This window comes from Bidens hawaiensis, unplaced genomic scaffold, assembly GCF_021521415.1.
Source record: "Bidens hawaiensis isolate Kalapana, Puna unplaced genomic scaffold, B.hawaiensis_p1.1 tig00052961_1, whole genome shotgun sequence".
NCBI classification, from domain to species: Eukaryota; Viridiplantae; Streptophyta; class Magnoliopsida; order Asterales; family Asteraceae; genus Bidens; species Bidens hawaiensis.
In genome coordinates this window covers 41094-63943 of record NW_027499518.1, presented here as the reverse complement: position 1 = coordinate 63943, position 22850 = coordinate 41094, and the positions used below count along the sequence as shown (strand labels likewise).

At 35.2% G+C, this 22850-nt stretch overlaps 2 protein-coding genes across 2 annotated transcripts; one reads left to right on the top strand and one right to left on the bottom strand.

The window, feature by feature from the left end:
• Positions 1 to 1770: 1770 nt before the first annotated feature.
• On the top strand, positions 1771 to 5830 carry LOC143599827 (uncharacterized). Its single transcript, XM_077077688.1, has 4 exons — positions 1771 to 1842; positions 1941 to 1982; positions 2952 to 3464; positions 4552 to 5830. The coding sequence occupies exons 1-4, from the start codon at positions 1819 to 1821 to the stop codon at positions 5572 to 5574; spliced, it is 1602 nt and encodes a 533-aa protein (XP_076933803.1). The 5' UTR covers positions 1771 to 1818; the 3' UTR covers positions 5575 to 5830.
• Positions 5831 to 6798: 968 nt separating this feature from the next.
• Positions 6799 to 13079, bottom strand: LOC143599829 (methyl-CpG-binding domain-containing protein 2-like). The gene is made up of 7 exons (XM_077077689.1): positions 12908 to 13079; positions 12490 to 12570; positions 11690 to 12381; positions 11540 to 11593; positions 9186 to 9325; positions 8374 to 8424; positions 6799 to 7172 (listed from the first exon to the last, which is right to left on the bottom strand). Exons 3-7 carry the CDS (start codon positions 12358 to 12360, stop codon positions 7042 to 7044), a joined length of 1047 nt encoding a protein of 348 aa, XP_076933804.1. The 5' UTR covers positions 12361 to 12381; positions 12490 to 12570; positions 12908 to 13079; the 3' UTR covers positions 6799 to 7041.
• Positions 13080 to 22850: the final 9771 nt, after the last annotated feature.

Here is a 22850-nt window from a genome sequence, read left to right as displayed (position 1 = left end):
ATTTCGTGAACTGATGGAGAAGATAATCGACGGGTTGTGTATGATTCTGATAATAGGCGATGTATGTGTGTGTAATTTTGATAACTAAACCCTAGATTGTTGACTGATGGAGAAGCAGATTATGAGGCTATGTTTAGGCGGGTGTTCAATTTTTATTGAATTCTTTCAATAATCCTTCATTATTTTATATCTTGTGTTTTTTTTACACCGGTTTGATGACATTAAAAAATAAGTGTCATAAATATTTTGAATTTTGGAAAGTAAACTCTTTTTTAATGACACACATTTACGCGTCATAAATCACAGCGTATCATAAATTGTGTGTCCTTAAAAGCCTTTTTTGTACTAGTGCATGGTTAAAAAAAATTCAAACACTAGAAACAAAATATTATAATTTAAATTACAATAATAACTTTAAAAACATATCTAAAACCACTTAAAACAACAAATTGTGGAACATAATTCGACTAGTTAATGGCATAAAATATTTCTAACTTCTTTTCTTCTTTCTTTCCTTTTCTTTTTATGAAATATTTCTTCTTTCTTAGTGTGAAGATTGATTAGTGGAACAAATCCACAATGCACTAATAAGATTTGATTGAAAAGAATTGATATGATTCACAAATCTCTTGAAATATTATCATTATTAAAAGTAATTTTTGAATGATCTTTGCTGTTTTATACAACATTGAATATAAATTCATGACAATCTTATGGTCATAAAACACTACAACACTATAAAACATCTTCTTCTTCTTCTCTCGTCATCTCCTCCTGACAACATCTCCTATGATGAACACCATTTGCATGGAAATATGCTTCGTAAACAATTCATATCATGGTGAACAACACTTGCTACCACCATAGCCTACACTAATGCATGTCACCACCATCACCATGTTCAACGCTACTTACCACCACCACCACCATATTTAGATTCGATGTTTGCCAATTGTCCCCATGACCCATCATTGATTGATGCAATTAACAAATTAGCTTATGGAGTTTAAAAAAACTAGCCTCTCTTATACAAATTAGTCCATTTACACTTATAATTTCCAATCACTAATGCAACGGGTTGTATGCACTTTAAAGTTTAAACGCACAGCCATCTTCCATATTACAATTCATAAAGTTTTAGAAAAACACTTTTACTCTCCAACTCTATAAACATCCATAAAAAACTTTAAATTTTCATATTATTTAAATTAAGAGAGTATTTTAGAGTAAATTTATAAAAAATTGGATTTAATTCTGTTGTAGATGTGGTATAATAGGTGAAATTTTATCCATTGATGAAAGGGAGAATAATTGACCTTAAAGTGACCTAAGAGCTGGTACAAGGAAGAGTGATATAGGGTTCTTGAAAATAAACGGTTGTTGTTGCATAGGCGGTATACCATTACAACAATGATTGTTTAAAAGTTTATCCATGACACTAATACGTAAAATAAGAAAGCAATCCGATGAATGACCGAGACGAGCATCCCACAACCCGATGTAGCATCTTAGAGCGAATAGAGTCGATGTGGTTTAGGAAGCATAAAGAAACCATAGTATAAGAAACAGTGACAAGTTGATTATCATTAACAAGAACAAAAACATGTAATGAAGTAACGAAAGTGAAGATAAGAAGTGTCATTTCTTGGCATGTATTATTGGTAAATTATCTATTAAAATTTAAAAGTTTAGAATAAAATAATCTCTTTAATTTATTTAATACTAATTAATAATATCTTGTTTCACAAAATTTGAAAAAAAAAACACGACAGTGTGAATATTATCTTGGTTATTCGTGTGCCTCCTCAAACATCAACAATGGCGTTTACTGTTCTAAATTCGGTACATAATTCATACACACACACACTCTATTCATTCTTTCTTCATTTCATCATCTAATAAATTTATTCAAGTCATTTATTCCAATTATGCCCTTGCAGAACCTCAGGTGTAATCGCACATTCAGAGCCTGCATTTCTGAGGTTAATTCCTTATTTCTTAAATAAATATTTTATTACTAATTAAAGTTATGTGCTCTGATATTAATCAAGAGGATAATAATTTGATATCGAATTTTTCATATTTGATGTAGTTCTGTTTGTGTTATATATAAAAGGATCAATATTTTCAAAAAATAAAAAATTGATAATAATTATTCTTCTTCATTGAAGCCCTAATTTAAAGACCTCAGCTTCTTTAACTTAAACAGAGATCGACCTCGTTTATTAATTATTTTATCAGTTTTTATATATTTTTATGATTTTTAACATTTTTTCTAATTGTAATTTTACGTTTATTATTTTTTTTTGGAATTAATTTTGTTCGGCTGGCTTTCATGAACCGTTCGTTAACAAGTTTAATGAGAAGAAAAGATATTATTTAGCTATTTTTATCATAATTTGTATATGATAATTGTTATTTAGTAAATTTATATGATAACAAATAAGTAATAGTCTCGTTTAGGCTCACGAGCCATCTCGAGCTTGATAAGTGAAGCTTGTGATCGTGTTTGTATATTAAACCAGCTTATTTTTAGGTTCGGGCTCGAGCTCGTATAAGCATGCCTCGATTCTAGCTTTTTTGCAAGTCAATCTTGAGTAGCCTGTGAGCGGTCTGGCTCGTTTAGGCTTGCGAGCCGGCACGAGTTTGATGAATGAAGCTCGGGCTTGTTTATTAAACAAGTTTATTTTTTAGGCTCGAGCTCGTATAAGCTCAGCTCGGTTCAAGCGTTTTTGTGAGCCTATCTCGAGTAGCTTGTGAGTAACTTGGCACGTTTAGGATCGCAAGCTGCCACGAGCTAGATAAGTGAAGCGCGGGCTCGCTTATAAAATAAGGGTTTAGGCTTGAGGTTGCTTAAGCTCGGTTCGGTTTAAGTAGCTCGTGAGCGGCTTGGATCGTTATACCCCAGTTTTAATACATGAACTTGTAACAAAACTTGTATCATTTTCCAGGACACAAACCATGGGATACCGATCGTCAAGGACAATATGGTAATTTCACACTGTCAAGATTCAAACAACCATAACAACCCTCCACTTGTTACTGCACTTAAAGCTTCAGCCAAACAAAAAGTAGCCAGTTTTCACTTTCCAGGTCACAACAGAGGCCGGGCAGCTCCGTCTTCACTAACCGAACTCATAGGACTACAACCATTTGTTCATGATCTGCCCGAGCTGCCTGAGCTTGACAACCTGTTTGCACCTGAGGGCCCGATTTTGGATGCACAAAAGCAGGCAGCTAAACTGTTTGGAGCTAAAGAGACGTGGTTTTTAGTTGGGGGTACAACGTGTGGGATTCAAGCGAGTATTTTGGCTACTTGTTCGCCGGGTGATGTTATAATTGTACCGCGAAACGCTCATCTGTCGGTTTTTAATGGTATGGTGTTGTCGGGTGTGATACCAAAGTATATTGTTCCGGAATATGATTTTGATTGGGATATTGCCTGTGGCATCACTCCTTTGCAGGTAAATGATTTTCTCTCACTATTCTTTTATTGGTTAATTAGTTCTATAAAAAGTTAAAAACCGATAACTTTCTCATGTTTCACGAAAAAGTCAGCTAGCCTTATTTTGGTATATTAAAGTTTCTCAACATGTAAAAAATGTGCACAAAAGGTCACTAAACTAGTTTCTATACATTAGAGTTCCTAAACTTGTCTAAAATGCACTTGCGAATTTTTTCAAAAACAGTCACTTTTTAACTCCTAAATTGATAAAAATTTTGATAAGTGACAATGTGAATTCAGCAATTTCGCAAGAAAACAAAATGTTAATACCATTTTATTTTGGTCATTTAAGCGTTAACAAGTGATTATTTTCTTAAAAAACGCAGGCATTTTGGATTTGCTTAGGGACTTTAATGAATAAAAGTTGGTTTATTGAATTTTTCATGTATTTTACAAGTTTATGTTTTTAGTTGAGTAAAATTTAGGTATATTAGCATTCTTTAATGGGTTAATTAATGACATAAAAACCAATATACTTCCGTATGGGTTAATTAATAACATAAAAACCAATATGTTTTAGCATTCTTTTATAGGTTAATTGATACCATATAAACCAATGTACTTTAGTATTTTTTCAGGCATTTTATAAAGTCTCTCAACTTGTAAGAAATGCATGAAGATCTTTTACAAAAGTAGTTATTGTATATTAAAGTCCTTAAACTTTTCTCTAAAATGCACATACATGTGAATTTCTTTTTTAAAAAGACGACTCCTTAACTCTTAAATGATCAGAATTTGATAAAATGCATTCAGCATTTTCTAAAATTTTTTTTACACCATCTTGTTTAACCAACTTAATCATTTACAAGTGATTATTGTTAAATAAAATAAAAAGTACGTTTATTTTAGATGAGTTTAGGGACATTAATATATGAAATATAGTTTACTGATTTTTTTCAGGTATTTTTTACAAGTTGAGGAACTTTAATATACCAGAAAGTATACTGGTTTTGTATGGTGTTAACCTTCTTTTATTTTGATTCAATATCTTTAGGGGATATATATTTTTTTTGTTATGTATGACCAAAGTTACTGTGCCACCACAGGTGGAAACTGCAATTAACGAATTAAAGAACGAAGGCCGAAAAGCATCAGCAGTACTAATAACCTCACCAACATATCATGGAATCTGCAGCAACCTTGAACAAATTTCACAAGTATGCCACTCACACAACATTCCCATCATCGTGGACGAGGCTCACGGGGCCCACTTAGGGCTCCACCCACACTTCCCTCAGTCTGCTCTTAGTCAACGTGTTGACCTTTCGGTTCAGTCAACCCACAAGGTCCTATCCTCTCTCACACAATCATCCATGTTACACATGTCACATAATAATAATATTATTAACCGAGAACGAATATGTCAATCCCTTCAAACCCTCCAAACCACAAGCCCAAGTTATCTCCTTTTAGCCTCATTAGATGCTGCACGCGCCCAAATAAACAAAAACCCGTGTACCATTTTTAATGAACCTGTTGAAATAGCTACCGAAGCAAGATTCCTTGTAGAAAAGATTCCGGGAATTAGAATCTTTGATTCTAATACCTTTGAGCTCGATCCGTTAAGAATTACAGTTGGCGTGTGGGATCTAGGTATATCTGGTTTTGAAGCGGATGAAATTTTAGATAAAGATTTTGGAGTGATATCAGAACTAACCGGGACCCGTTCGATTACAATTGCGATTAATTTAGGTACACATAGAGATGATATTTTGAGGCTCATGTCGGGTTTGAAGCATTTGTCACAAAAATATGGTTTATCGAGCCGGTTAAATGAAAAAAAGTTAAATGAGATGGTTATGAAGTCTTGTATTGGGAGTACCAGTGAGATGAGATTGAGTCCCCGAGAGGCGTTTTTTGCGAGTAAGAAGAAAGTTGGTTTAAAAGATAGTGTCGGGAATGTTTGCGGGGAGTTGGTGTGTCCGTACCCGCCGGGGGTCCCGTTGCTTATACCGGGGGAAGTGATTTGTGAGGAGGCGTTGAGTTATTTGGTTAATGTGAAAAAGAATGGTGGGTTTGTTAGTGGGGCTGCTGATTCTAGTCTTTCAACAATTGTTGTTTGTAGTTAATAAGTAGAGGCGCGACTTTTGACCCGAACTAGCTGTGATTTGGGTGGTGTTTTATCTTAAGCAGGACAAGTAATAGGTAGTCGACGATGGCGAGTGAAGTTGATATACGAGTCAAAGAGGTTGAAAGTTACCTAAAAGTTTATGAAAACAGGTCAAACCGGAAGAACGTAACCAAGTTTTGAAGAAATGGGCTCTTGCAAGATGCAAGTGAAAGGATTCACATAATCTTTTTTCTTTTATGTAATTGAATGCGTATAGTGGCATTGTGCAAATTAGTGAATTATACTTAATTCAACATTTGTATTCAAATCGCGGAATTTACAACTGAATCGGAATTAATTCCTTTAAAAATGTATTTGGTTCGAATCTAAAACGAGAACAATCGATAACCACAGGGATCAAGTCTTACACTAAACTTACTAGTCAAAATGCAAACGGAAGTTGGGATTTTGTGTCTGTTTATACATGAAATGCATCTCTGTTCATTCTCAAAAGCCTCTAAAACGCGTTTTCTATAGTGTTTTTAAGCTCGTATGAACTGAGTAGCTTTACATTCAGACACCATACCCAAGTGGGCGTGGATTTAGCGATTTGAACCGACCAGGAAGAACAAGAATTAAAAACCAACCTGCGATTTGATGACAAAGACCAGGGACTGGTTCTGTTAGATTGGATTTGAAGATGATTCTTGTCCTCAACAAATGCTTGACCTTTTATGGTCTAATGACAAAATTGTTAAGACTCAAGTAATAATGTCATTGTTTAGACCTCAATGGGTGCGAGTGTGCAACATTGGATGATACAATGACCTTCCAACCACTAATATTTCTTGACCACGACCGATACCGGATTTATCTAGGGTATTACAAGAACACCACCTAAGCCTTCAAAGGAAGAATCAGCTTCTAACACAAAGTGAATGAGTTATTATCCAACCCATTCAACTCTTAACACTTGATCACCAACCCTGAATTTCATGAATATTGCTTGAAACTTCACATATAGTTGTTCCCAAAGTACCATATCATAACTAGTTAATAGAATCAATGAAGCTACATTGCATTATCCATTGAAAACTTTCTCATAACTTCATGCAAGCAACCTTGTTACCATTGGAAACATTTCAATGCCCAAACACCCCCTAAGACTACATACTTTATAACTAAATTATCTAATTATAAAGCTTCAAAATTTTCATATTAGACTTGATAACAGTACTAAAAGTAACACCAAAAAATCTTAAACTTTTTTTTAAAACCATATTCGGCCAGGTCCAAACCGTGGTTCACTAGAGCCCTACATTAACATCAAAAGCCCGGTCAAAATTTTAAACCGGTTACACCTAAACCCATGGCACAGTCTTCAGACCCATCATTCGACACATCTTTACAAGATACCAACAAACACTACAATCTCTAATGAGATATATCAACAACATACCATACCGTGTAAAAGATACAATCCTTATCATAAAGAAATGAAATCGTCTTTCTTTGCTTTCTTTGCAGCCTGATTCTCAGGGTCAACCTCAGGCGTCTTCAAATACTCGGGCATACCATTATTGTCCTCCATGGGGCCCGCCCACGATAACGGTTCAGCTACATTTATATACAAACCACATTTAAGCCAAGTGACCAAAAAAGGGGGTTAAACGAGTTGGATATCATGTTTAAAGAGGTCGGGTTGGTTGGACTGACTTAAAACTGTGATAAAAAATTAATATATTTATAAATAATTAGTGGGTCAAATATGAATACTGATTTTAGATTAATTCAATTACGCTGGGTCAGTTTTGGGCTAAAACCAAAAACCCGTTTTTGCAATGGGTTCCTTTTAGGTTTTTCGGTTTTGCCATTTGGGCTTTCGGCCAAAAAAATACCCAAAAAAAGAATGAGCATAATTTTCTTTTGCTGATTAATGATTGATTTTTACTACACATTTGGGCCTAGATTATTTGCATACACAAATTAAGTTTTTTTATATGCATATATATAATCCAAACGCCCTGGTTGTGGTGCGCGCATATAATGTATTTATGTGTGGGCCCTCGGGTGGGCAAAAGTGAAATTGCACTAATTTTGACGTTAGTTTACTATTTTCGTGAAAATAATGCTAAAAGTGGCGGAAGGTTAATCAAGCATCATGTGGTGGCGTTGATGGCCGAAAGACAAAGGTACATGCACCAAAAGCCGGTGTCCGGATGGTTGAGTGTTATGTGTCTTATGTCCAAGGCTTGATGAACTACTACTATCGAGCCGGGGGTCTCACCGGAAGCAGTCTCGCTATTCCTAGGGGGTAGAGGTAAGGCTGTCTACATCTTACCCTCCTCAGACCCTACCATAGCTTTGCTATTGGTGGGATTTACAGAGTACGGTGATGATGATATATAATCCAAAACTCTTAACATAAAAGGCTGTTTTTTTTCTTTTAAGTTTTTACGGTTTGGTTCGGTCCGGTTTCAGGTACACGCCAAACCGAAACTGAACCGGAAATTCGGTTTCTTAAGAAACAATAAAACCAAACTTTCGGTTTGGGCTTGGTTATTTCGGTTACGGATCAGTTTATTTCAATTTCACGCACACCACTAATTACAATTCCTATTAAATTGGAAACACAATGACTTACAAGGTTTTATGCATTGAAAATACACTTTTGGCAATTTCTGACTCGTTTTGCTCTTTAGTTAACCTTTTTTTAAAATGTTTTAACCATTTAACCAGTTAACAAGACACGGCCAATTTGCATGTAAGCGGGTCAAAACTGCCAACAATATTTATGAAGCTAAGAAACCAGTCTTACCAATCTGCAAATTCAAATTCTCGGCTGGACCCGCCCACGCTAACGGTTCAACTGAAAATTGTAAACAAGAAAAATGTTGTATTAAAATAAACAGAAAAAATAAAAAAATGCATCAAATTAACATGTTCTTGTGCTATTTTGATATACCAAATGTTTTCACTAATCTGTTGCATATCTTTCAATAATCAAAACTAACCACTAGGCATGTAAACGAACACAAACGCAGCATGTTCGTGTTTGTTTGTTTAACATTAACCGAACAAACGATCGAACATAAAATTTAAACGAACATGGTTTTCTTATTCTTGTTCGCCGGTTAAGAAAATGAACATATCCGTGTTCGTTTAATTGTCTGTTAATACAAACGGTTCAGGTAAACAAACGAGCGTAACTGAACATAGATGAATGTGCATAGCTGGGCTAAAACCAGTTGGATGTAATGTGAAGAACAACGTGTATGGCCTAAACAATTATTAAAACTATACTAAGTTGTAATGGGCCAAAACTGTTATTTGAATATAAAGGTGAACAAACAGATTTAAATGAACGAACGTTCATGGACATAAATGAACAAATGAGGCATGTGTCCATGTTCGTCCGCCTAACTAAATGAACACATTTTTTTGTTCATGTTCCTTCTTTTATCAAATAAAAAAACTTCCTGTTAAGCAGGCCACGAACTGTTCGCTGAACGTTTGGTTTGGTTTGGTTCGTTTAAGCCCTACTAACCATGCCATAATTGCCACACAGTTTCCTAGTTCGCTTAATCTATTCCTAAAACTAATTAACTTTAAAGTAACACTCAAAAATACCTGGTGACGGTCCAAGTGTTTCGGGTGCTTTGGGTTTAGGACGTTTTTTCACATAGTTTTCCCGTAGCGGTCTTGGGATCTGAAACGAAAAACGTCCGAGCGCGATTCCTTGTGCATGTTCTGGGTGACTCTCAAAATATCTGATAAATATTAACATAAATATTCGGTTTTCAATTTACAGATGATCAGAAAGCAGCAATATACATTTTGCAAATTGGCCCGTTTTCGCAATTATAACTTTTTGACCCGTTTTGGTGGTTACATTCACAAGTATTTTGGAACGCCCTTTTTGGTTAAAATAAATTCAAGGCACAATTTCATATATACTGATAGAACCTCGAAAATAAAATATAAATTTGATAGAAATAAACAAGAACAAGGATAGTTGGCCCGATTCGAGAGGGGCTAGTCTCCGGTTAATCCGATTCGAGAAGGATTAGATCCCCGACTAAAAGGGTACAAAAACCCTTAATTTGATAAACAAAACATCGATGATCCATAAACTAAAACACGAACCTATAAAAACCCATCAGTAGAGAAGTCGGGTTTGTATCATAGGGTAAAGTTAAAATACAAAGGGAGACAAAAATGAGAAGTGTGAGAAGGATTGTGGACCACAAAAAAAAACCCTTAAAAATAAATAAAAAATAATAAAAAATCATAACTCTAAATATAAATAAAAAACGAAAAAAATTAAAAAACTAAAATGTTTCCGCCATCAATCCCGTTAAAAAAATACAAAAAAAAATGATGAAAAGACACAATGGCGAGATCAAAGACACAACGACGAAATTGAACAAAATACACAATTATAACTAAAAAAGACACAATAGATCGCAAAATATAACACAATGTTGAGTAATATAACACAATATAAAGAAAAAAAGACAATGCCAAGGAAAAAAGACACAATCAATAACAAAAATAAACACAAAACACAATGATAAACAAAACAACACGACGACTTTTTTCACTTACCATTGTGTTCTTTTTTTTTGATGAGAACGAGATAGGTGGTGGAAACATTTTTGTGTTTTTACATTTTTCGTTTTTTTGAGTTATGATTTTTTATTTATTATTTTTAAATTTTTTTGAGGGGTTTTTTTGTGTGGCTAGAAATCCTTCTCATCCTTCTCATTTTTGTTCCCCTTTGTAGAATAACTAGACCCTTGTATCATATACCCCTACAAATTTCCTAAATACCATATACACAAAAATAAACACAAAACACAATGATAAACAAAACAACACGACGACTTTTTTCACTTACCATTGTGTTCTTTTTTTTTTTTGATGAGAACGAGATAGGTGGTGGAAACATTTTTGTGTTTTTACATTTTTCGTTTTTTTGAGTTATGATTTTTTATTTATTATTTTTAAATTTTTTTGAGGGGTTTTTTTGTGTGGCTAGAAATCCTTCTCATCCTTCTCATTTTTGTTCCCCTTTGTAGAATAACTAGACCCTTGTATCATATACCCCTACAAATTTCCTAAATACCATATACACCCATCCTGAACTTAAAATTACCATATATGTCCTTAAAACTAGTTAAAATATCAAACTTATACATTTAATTTAAACAATTTAATAAATGACCATTTTACCTTTATTTCTAAAAAACTTTTAAATTTAACCTTAAAATTTCATATTTACCCGCTTTCGTAATTATAACCTTTTTAATCTGTGTTGGTGTTTACAAGTATTTTAAAAGGCCCGTTTTGGAGACTTGGTAATAATTAAGGGGGTGTTTGGGATTGCTTATTTTCACCAACTTATAACTTAACTTTTTGAAAAGTAATAACGTGTTTGGGATTGCTTATATTGTGAGAGGAAAAGTTCCATAAGTTACACTTTTGTAACTTATTAACTTAATGAAAAGTTATAAGGAGACAAAATAAGGAATCCCAAACACCCCCTAAATAAAAGACTACAAAAACAATAATAACTAAAATGAGGCAAAAAAAAGCTTATTAATTTATGAGAAACAATTCGAAAATGACCATTTTACCTTTATAAATTAAAGCTTTAACACTTCAAGTTTATTATATTTTCAATTTTGAAAATTCATATTTAGCCCGTTTTCGCAATTATAACTTTCTGACCTGTTTTGGTGACTACAAGTATTTGGAAGGCCTGTTTTGGTAATAATAAAACAAAATCCGAATAAAATAATAACTAAATTGAGGCAAAAGCAGCTTGTTTAATTACCAATAAGGGACAAAAAAACATCAATTATGCAAGCAAATCATTCAAGAAACATACACATACTAAAACAGGTCAAAACAAGTTATAACTCAAAAGAGAATAATTTATAAATAAAAGTTATATTGAAAATTTTGTCACGACAACGTACCTAGTAACATCAGGCAGTGATCGAAGTTTGGCGCCCGTCGGTGATGTATAATATCTAAAAACAATAAAGATATACAAACAGACGTTACATTAATATAAAAATATCACAAAAAGGGAAATTTTTACAAAAAAAAACTGAAAAGATTCGTACATGTCAGCAAATTTAGAGCTGCTTTCATTTCTAAGCCTCAAAATCCGTTTCCAACCAGGTGGCGGTCGTGCAATGTCGGGTTTATCAATAGCCCATACGCGGGTCCCGTCTTGCTCAATATCAGTCGGGTCATCACACGAAACGACCCGGTTCCATTGACGTGTCGTGTCACATGTAAACGGTACGTCGGTAAAACGTTCTCGAATCACCTCATATTTTTCTTGATCAGGTATTAATCTCCACTTCAAACAATTTGCACACTGGACCGTAAACGCACCCACTTCAGGCGGTTTTTTTGATACAGCCCGGGGTTTATCTGATTTGGGAAGTTTGACCGGTTTGACCACGTTTGACCCGTTCAACGAATGATCATAAACTACCATTTGTTTGTTTTTGTCTTCATCGTCTGAGCTGTATTCAGATGAAGAAACGTCTAAAGCATTATCATTTGGTCCCTCAACAGCATTTTGATCATTCTGTAACGTTTCTTGAATAGGTTCAACGGTCGGTGCAGCCATATCGGGTATTTTTCCTCCAACGTTATCACTTGGTCCCTCAAGAGCATTTTGGTCATTCTGTAAGGGCTCTTGAATAGGCTTAACGGCCGGTGGAGTCATATCGGGTCTTTTTCCTCCCATTTTTATGGTGATTTTTGGTGAACGTGACTGCATTGCTACAAATTTAATATTATCCTGAAACACGCGTAACATAAAGTGAAAATCTATCTTAAATGTGACATGTTTCTTAAACGGCTTAAGCGATTAAACACGACCATTTTACTAAACAGGATATAAAGTTACCTCTTTTGGCCGGAAATCTCAAAAACGAATCCGTGAGCTCTTCGAGGGCAAAATGGTCACACGCGTGGAATTAAGCTAGATCTATATCATCAAGTTATTAAAACATATTAAAAATACTTCCAGACAATAAAATCACTAACACCCTAATGATAAAACATTATAAAGATCCAAAAAAACCCAATTAACATATAATTAGACAAATCTTAAACATGATATACAAAACCCTTAATTCAAAATTGATGAAAATTAAAAAACCCACAACACAAAATCAACAAACTTTAACTAGATCTGTACCAAAACACATGCAGAATCACTAAACCCTAGACAACAATTCGATCAAATTACTAGTCGGCAACTCAAACCCACAAAATATAATGAAAATTAAGACCAAATCGGTACGATAATTGATGTAATTAACCTGTAATCGGGAGATCTGAGGTGAAGATTGGGAATTAGGGTTTCGATGGGATTAGATTAGGGTTTGGATTGAGAGAGCAGATGATGATGATGATTTAAATGCATTTCAACAAACAAAAAGATGGAATTTGGAGATTCGTGAATTGGGTTCAGGCAATCTTATTATTATTATTATTTACATACATAGATATGAATTTCTTAGAATATATTATTAATATTAATAGGTAAATTTATTAATAGTTATGTTTTTTATGTTATCGTGATAAGATAATATTGATTTTATGTTGGGTAATAACTAAAAATCTAGTTAGGGATGGCAAAAATAACCTAACCACAAAGCATTCTGGATGGGTATATCTAAAGCCCGACAGGTATTGAGCTAGATATGTGATTAGGTTCGAAAATTTTTCACAGGTAAGGGTCAAGTGTAAGAATTAATAATACCTGACCCGATTACCCGAAAACACATAGTTGTTTACCTGAACTATATACACGAATTATAAACCCAAAGTTTTTTTAATTATTAATATTATTTCTTCTTAATCTTTTCCTAGTAACACTTTATTTTTTTAGGTTTATTATACAAAAAAAAATTCATTTTATGTTTAAAATATGTATTTTAAAATATTATTTATATTTTATATGCTATTAAGTTCATACATAAACTTATATAATAATTAAAGCACTATTATTTATTTATGATAACTTTTATATATACGTAATGATACATTTTAATTTGTAATAGTTTATAAATAAATAAAAAAATATATAAAATATACTTGGAAATCCTAAAGGGAATTTTTTAACAAACTAACGGGTATACCCGATACTTGACGGGTAATTACCCGACACATACCCGATGGGTAATGGGCCTGATATTAGGGATGAAATTTTTTTCACGAATACATGTACCTGTACAGTACTCGTACCCGCGCGTGTCTATTGGGTGCGGGTACCCAATTTTATTGATTATAGGTACGAGTACACGTACGGGTATTTCGGGTACTGGTACTCGTTTAGAATATGTAGGGGCTTTTATTAGGTTCTCAACACTCATGACTTAACTTTCAAACGGTATTTTCAAAACCTAATATATATTAGTTGAATAAATTCCTTCTCGATCTATATGTGTATATTCATATGTTGTGTACTCATATATTTTTATTTCATAAATGTGTAAGGGTATATCATTAAATAACATGTATTAACTCATCTCTTATTTTTCTATAGAAATTAAGGAAACAAAAGACAAAGAAAATGGAAAAGGAAAATGAAAAAATAACTAGCGAAGATTAAACGAATGTTGACTTTCTTTGCATAATTTAATTTTGTTTTAAACATTTTGATAAAATATTTTTGGATACTTTTTTTATGTTTTGGTATTCATTACTTTATTTCGAATGAATTTTATATTATGGTTAATTTGTTTCATTTTTAGTTTTGGTATTATGTTTTGGCTGCAGTATTACGGTTTTGGTTGTAATATTACGGTTTTGGTATTATAGAGAATTGATTGTTAGTACCGTACCGTTACCAATACCTAGTTTAGTGGAGATTTAAAATAAATACAAAAGGGTATCAAAACGAGTACTGTACCCAAAGTACATGTACCCATACCCGTACCCGTACCATAAAATTCGGGTACGGGTATGGGTACCAAGATTTACTGATTTTAGGTACGGGTACTTTCGTGTACATGTATGAGTACAGGTACAGATGCAGTCCCGATCTCATCCCTACCTAATTTCACAACTGAGTATGGGTAGAGAATTAGCAATATCCGACCCATTGTCATCCATACATCTAGTAGATTTTTATTGACGTTTTTTTATGGCGAACATTAAAGATTATCATAGATTACTACATCATTACTTTCACCGTGTTGATAGCTTTTTTTTTTATCATGTTGTGGCCTTTAGAAAATAAGTGTAATAACTTCCTCACCAATTTTGCTTGCGTGTGTAGTAATTTCTTTAGAGACTATTGTTTCCATTGAATTTAGATTATGTTTTGTTGAGTCTTGCTATCGTTCAAAACTTGTGATACTTCATAATGTCAATGACCGAGAAGGCAAAATGGTGGCAACTTACAGCATGCCGGGATGTTTTGACATGCCGCATCGGCCATTACACAAGGATACAGTGTTATATGTTTCTAGAATATCCAAACAATTGGGATTCAAGTTCGAATTGATTTGAACATTCCTTTTAGCCAAAGTTGTATAAGTCGAGATCCTTTTTAATTGCTGAAACAAGGAATGCTAACCTTTTTTTGGATCCTCCCAAAGTTTCATTCGTTGATCACTCACATCCCCATTGTACATATCCATCTTTACTCGAATTAAACTTACCAAAAATATTCCATTTGTTCGCGGCCCAGACTCATATATCAAATTCCTATGACAATTTTACATTAAGTGACATGGTATAGCTTTCATTTAGTTGTTGAATTTCATCTGAGGAAGCTGACGGACGCATAAGCCCAATCCTAAATCACGGTACCGCCAACTATCTAGTTAGTAGCAATCAAGTATCTTACAATTTTTTCCCTACGATTACAAATTATAATTAAAATATCTTTGAGAGGAGTGTTTTCCACCTAAATATCCAGCCAAAATCTTATTCTTGACCCGTTCCTAACCACCATTCTTATGCATTTATTAATATCGAGATTGAATTTTGACAAATCCAACTCTGAAATAGTATTTCACGTACCCGAAATACCAATTTTTCTTGAGAGTGGTCTCCATGGTTTTGTAGTTTTATATGTTGCCTAAATAACCTTAAACCATAGGCTTTTGTCGTCACCCCATAACCTCCACCACATTTTGTTAACAAACTAAGGTTGGCCGCACGAAGCAAGCTGATTCCCAATTCATTTAATTCTCTTGTGCAATCACTTATTGACGTTAAATGGTGTTTTTTAGTAAGGTTGGTATTCTTTAAATGGATAGTTATATAATACATCTTAAAAAGTAATAAAAGTTATGTATATTTAAAACATCATAACTTGTTATTGAAATTATATATATTTTTCTATGTATAGAATCCCGTAAGTTTTAAATGCATTCTTATGTCATTTCTTATATCAGTTTCATCCCTATAATGTAAGTTTTTTTAGAAGTTTTTCTAATGTGACATTTCATCCTATTTTAGTGATTTGTATGTTTGTTTTAAAGTTACATTAGTAGTGAAAATATTGAACATACAATGATATGGCATAACACTCCTATCATGGATCTTTCACAAGGTTCAAATTGCAAGTTGCGAGAAACGTTAAAAAAACCATAAGATTTTTCAAGAAACCTAACCTTTTAGAGATTTACTTGTTGATGCGAGAAATGTCATACGAGGCAACACGACTCAAGTAGGCGATAACTACTCACATGAAAAGTTCAAGATCTAGGCTTTAATCAATACCAAGCTTGTCCCTTAGTTTTGACGACTTGCGACCTAAGGTTAAGCCTCCTCGCAATATTTGAATTCAGTAATACAATCGTGTTGAAAAAGTGGTGCCAAAGCATTGTATTTATATTGTTTCCTTGGGAAACCCTAACCTACTCACTTTTAGGTTTACCTTATAACCCCATGAAAAAAGCCCTAGAGTTTTTGAAATCTACATTCCATACAAATATATTTATACATATACTAACAAATAAAAAGAATTGAAGACGTCTGTCACCGTTATAGGCCCTTTACATTTTTTTTTATTTCCCTGTCCACTCTCATATTAAATAGTAATATTAAATATAATTATGGTATATTTTGTTTAATCCATTTTGAATTTTGAGGCTTGTTAATGCACTTTATTATGACTGATGATTTGCAAGATGGGGGGAGGGGGGGGGGGGTCGTTAGGGCATTTATTGTGTCAATCGAAATAGACTAGGTTCAGTCTTGTGTTGAATACATAGCTTGTATGCATGGGCATGGCTAGGATTTTCCATTAGTATGTGGTTTTTCGGTAATGTAAACATTATATTAAGCATTTTGAAGGATGAATTAATCAAATTGAGGGTTCAAACAGAGTCGATACACAATGAATCGGGAGCTAAAAGCTCTGATATAACTTTAGAAGCCACGAATAGAATCTATCTCATTGATTCAACATCGATTAAGTGCGGTATCTATAATCGAGTGTGGCATTGGAATCATAATAGTAATCAAATTAACAATATAGTGCAAAAGTAATTGTTTAAAATTTATAATGATCAAAGATCAGATCATAAATGAAAAAAGTTCTAACCCATACATATGACTATAGCTATTTATAGGCTCCCACATGCATGAACAGGCTCATACGTATGGTTCATGTGCATAGACTCGAATACACATACAAACTATGCATATGGGGAGTAAGTAAGTACATTACAAAATAATCAAACAACTAATACAATGATCTACAAGCTATCTAAAGACCAATACAGGCAATGTCAAATACATAAAACACGCTGAATTCGAGCCCAGTTCAACTCGTTTACACCCCTAGTGAAAAACATGTTTAACAATAAATCTAACCATCTAGTTATATAACAAATAACAATAAACATTATCCACAATTTGTGATTTAAACGCTTCTTTCTTAAACAAACCACCTATGGTGTACACAACAACCGATATCAACGCCTTCATCATCCGAATAAACGAAACCGATAAATAAATATACGCCAAATTTGACAGCCAAAAGCTAAGCGAGTATAGATACCCGATGGGTACAACCGACTTGATATAAACCTCTTGAGTCATTTGAAGTCGTTCCACTATTTTAAAAACGTTAACAATCACATAAGCCATTGACAAACAATTCGCCATGTGGATCATGGTTAGCGAAATCGGGTACAACCAGTTGTACATGTTGCGGTTGAGAATGTACTTGTTGTAGACGATTACTATGAAGCCGAGGCATATCCAGACGAGCACGTAGGTGTACGTGATTAGATTTTTTTAATATGGATTTTGTTAAGGTTAACGTTCCCATGGATTGGTTTGATGAAATTGAGGTTCAGTTTGGGGATGCTAAGATTTAGATACAAAGTGATAGAGTGTAATACTGTTATACATACGTCGAGTTTGGATGGTACATATCTTGTTGTGTCAAAGGTGGCCTAGTTTCCAATAGACATGATTCCGGACGAAATGAATTTCATAATGTCACCATTGCATGCTACTTAATATTATTTTAAAAGATTATTATATTATTATTGTTATATTATATCATACATGTCACTTTTATCCACAACCCGATAAATGACCCGAGAAACTATTTTCTTTGATGTACATGCGACAATTAATGTCTTAACTAGTTTAGAGGTTAGAAACGACGCGCATAACACAAGTATCAAACATGAATATGACTCGTTTCACTACTTTATATGTCATGACTATAAGACAGTTTTAACTTTCATGTACCAATAAGGGAAAATGATGAAGTCTAGCATACTTGTTAGTGCACAGGAATTTGACACTATGGATAAGTTATCATGGCATATGTTCTTGGATCAGCTATCCTTAGTCGGATCCCGTCAGGATCAAGGATCCTCAGTACTTATTATTTACTAACGATTGTTTCATGTGTATAACAATATAGTTGACAGATGTAACGGCTAAGAGACCTGGTCTACCCCCTATTTCGCAGCCTGAGTGATGGAGCACGTGGTCAAAGTGGCTGTTACGTTTATATTGAATACAGTGGCGGATTTTTAGGGATTATTAGTTAATAGTCTTTATTATTTATAACTAAATGGAGTTATTATCTTTTATGTATAAATAGAGGCTATGATCAGCTAGGAAAACACACCCAATACACAACAACACACAATTCACTATGAATTCAGCAGCATACACACACACATAGAAAATATTGTATCACTGATCATAATCTCCACCATTGTAACCCGATTTTTTATTAATAAAGTGGTGATAGACGATTTGTCATCACCCGTGGTTTTTGTGCCGGCGATCCGACCAAGATCAAGGGCTTTTCCTCGTAACAAATCCTTGTGTTCATCATCATTTCGTTTACATATTCATCATTATTATCATAGCACTAGACCTCACAATAACAGATTTGGATACATTATCCTTGAGTGATTTTTGTCCAAAACAGTTTGGCGCCCACCGTGGGGCAATTGGTGCTATAATCCAGATTATTTCCTATCAATTTACAATTTTTCATACCCATATCACTATCAATGGCCTCTCAATCAACCTCTGCTTCATCAACCATGCCATCTTCGGTTTCTCTCTCATCAAGAACCTTACCACCGATGCCTCCACCGCTAATAGCAGCTCCAAGGACCACCGCGGCTGGAAACAAGACACAAATTCCAGTCTTCCAGAGCTCAAAAACCACTGCTGCCACTCCAGTGGTCAAATCTAACAATGATGTTTCTGTTATGTTTTCACAGGTTAAGGCATACATGGAACAGCTAAACAAAACCAACCAGAGGATCCTACGTGAAATTGAAGATCTTAAGAAAAGAAAGAGGCCATTGGAGGATCAGACTCCCTTGATGCCTAGGGTGCTGGATTTCACTACTCCAGGATCCGTGGCTCAACATACTTAAGAATCCTCGATCCTTCAACAAGGATCATCCATCCTTCAATCAGGGTTCGTGGGTTAGCATACTCAAGGATCCTCGATCTTCCAGCAAGGATCATCCATCCTTCAACAAGGGTCCATGGGTCAGCAAGCTCAGGGATCCTCGTTTCTCCAGCCAGGATCATCAATCCTCCAACAAGGGTCCACGGGTCAGCAAGCTCAAGGATCCTCGTTCCTTCAACAAGGATCGTCTATCCTTCAACCAGGATCCTCTGGATTATATCATCCAGGATCCTTCAACTTCCAACCTCAAGGATCCTTCTTCCAGAATCAAGGATCCTCCGGAACTCAACATCAGAGGTCTTCAGAGGTCCATGAAGGAGATATTATCCCCATGCAAACTATTGCCTCTGGTGGACCAACTCCTGTAGTAGACGCTTCTTACCTCAGCTATTCTTTTGGGATGCCAACATTCACACAACAAAGAGGTAACACTTATAATCCTATATCCTTAGATGCTAATCTTGGTTCTATGCAGGATGCATGTATCAACCAAGCTATGGATAAGGAACTACGAAAGCTTAAGGATATGATAACCAGCGTACCAGGGGTGGTCGACCAATCCCTGAAATACCAGAAGGAAGCCACAAGTTGTCCAGATTTTTTCCACCTATTTGTGATGCTGAAGTCCCAAAACAATTTCAGACCCCCAACATGAAGGTGTATGATGGGACAACTGATCCGGAAGAGCATGTGGCTCAATACAGGGAGAGGATGTAAATCAATCCAATTCCTGAAAGACTCAAGGAGGCTTGTCTATGCAAGGGTTTCGGATCCACACTAACAGGATCTACATTAAAATGGCTGCTAAGTCTTCTTCCTTATTATGTTACTTCTTTTTCACATTTAGTTAACTTGTTCACATTCAGTTTTCTTGTAGTAGGAAATTTGAGAAGTTAACTAGTGATTTATATAGAGTTGTCCAACCTTATGATGAATCCCTAAGGGATTTTGTTACAAGGTTTGGCAGGGAGGCCCTAGAGATCCCTAATCTTGACATGGCTACGGCTGTTAAAGCGTTCAAGATGGGACTTTAAAGGGGCTCCCCATTTTATGACGATCTTGTGATGACTCCATGTAGGAATTTAGATGAAGTCAAAAACAGGGCACTCAGATTTATAAGGCTAGAGGATGACAAGAAGATCCAAGAGCGGTTAGGGATTCCTACAAAACAAGAGTCACCTAATCAGAAACAAGGATCCTCGTTCAGAAATAACAACTCAAAGCCGTACGCCAAGTTCAACAACCAAAACGTCTGGGCAGTTGAAGAAGAAGATGATGATGCGGACTACCCAAGTATTTCTGAATATTGCTTCTCTGTTGATACTCATGGTTTGATTTGTGCCATGAAGGATCTTGGAGAGTAAGCAAGGTGGCCTCGGAAATTTGAGAAAACAACATCCTTCAAAGACAAGTCCAAGTGGTGTGCATTCAATGAGGATTTTGGTCACATGACGGACGATTGCATTAGTTTAAGGAGGGAAATTGGATACCTCCTGAGCAAGGGCCACTTTAAGGAGCTCTTGGGAAGAAAAAAGTCCAGGATCCAGGATCGTGAAGAGGTTCCTCAAAAAGCAACTCCGACCCCACCAGATGCTTAAGTGATCAACTTCATCTCCGGAGGCTCAGACATATGCGGCACTTCCTTCTGCACAGCTAAGAGGCTCGCCAAGGAGACAAAGTTGGATAACAGGGAACGACCGGTTATATCCACTACTTTAACAACTGATAAAAGAATCTTCTTTGATGAAGAAGATAAAACCAGCATCCAGGATCCTCACCATGACGGTTTGATTGTTACTTTGTTTATTGCTAACCATTATGTACGCATGATCCTAGAAGATGGTGGGAGCTCGGTCAACATCATCCGACATGACGTGCTGTAGAAAATGAACATCCCGGACTCGGAAATCATCCCGAGAACATCGGTGCTAGTGGGTTTCAGTGGTGAAACCAAGAAAACATTGGGGGACATCAAACTCCCATTATACATCGAAGGGTTAAACTCTTACCAAAAGTTTTGTGTTATTGACAATCTTTCTTGTTGCAATGTTATTCTTGGTAGGCCTTGGCTACATAGGATGAAGGTTGTAGCCTCTACTTACCATCAGTGTATCAAACTACCAACTCCTTGGGGAGTAGTAAGGATAGATGGTGACCAAGTGGAAGCCAAGAATTATTATTCTTCATCCATGAAGCCGACAACTAAACAGATGATAGCTAAGCAATTATAGCAAAATCCTAGGAATGTACTGGAAGCTTGAGAGCAGGACCTAAAAGAAGTATCCTTGGATCCCGAGGATCCAGACGTGAAAGTTTTCCTAGGATCCAATATCCCTAATGAGATCTAGGAGGATATAGTATCCTTCTTAAAGCAACGGAAATCCACATTTGCCTTCAGACATTCAGACATGACAGGTATTTCAAAGGAGGTAATTACTCATAAGTTGGGCTTTGATTATTCTATTAAACCCGTCCATCAGAAGCGAAGAAAATTCGCTCCTAAGAGGAACGCAATCATACAAGAAGAAGTTGAAAAACTTCTTAAGGCCGGTATGATAAGAGAGGTTAAGTATCCTCGATTGTTAGCTAATGTGGTTGTTGTTTCTAAAAAGAATGAAAAGTGGATGGTGTGTGTCGATTTTACTGATTTAAACAAGGCATGCCCCAAGGATCCTTTCCCGTTACCACATATAGACTCCATGCTGGATGCAACGGGGGGACATGAGATGTTTACCTTTATGGATGCTTCTTCTGGATTTCAACAAATTTAGATGGAACCATATGATCAAGAGGATACAACATTCATGACTCCTACCAGCATATACTGTTATATTGCTATGCCTTTTGGACTAAGAAATGCAGGGACAACATATCAAAGATTAGTCAACATGATGTTCAAGGATCAGTTAGGCAAGACTATGGAGGTTTACATAGATGATATGGTGGTGAAGTCAAAGGAGCTGAGGATCACCTCAGAGATATTGAAGAAGCATTCAATATCCTCGACCAGTATAACATGAAGCTGAACCCGTCAAAATGTCATTTTGGTGTTAAGGCATGGAAGTTTTTAGGATACATGATGACTAAAAGAGGGATAGAAGCAAGCCCATAGCAGATAGAAGCCATCATCAATTTAAAGTCTTATGTGAATGCTAAAGATGTCCAAAGACTGACGGGAAGAATAGCTGCTCTCAACAGATTCATTTCTAGATCCTCAGAGAAGTGCAAAGACTTCTATGATATCTTGAGGAAAAATAAGAAGTTCGAGTGGACGGAAAAGCATGAGGCTGCACTCAAAGCCTTGAAGGATTACTTATCCTCAACTCCAGTTCTGATGAAGC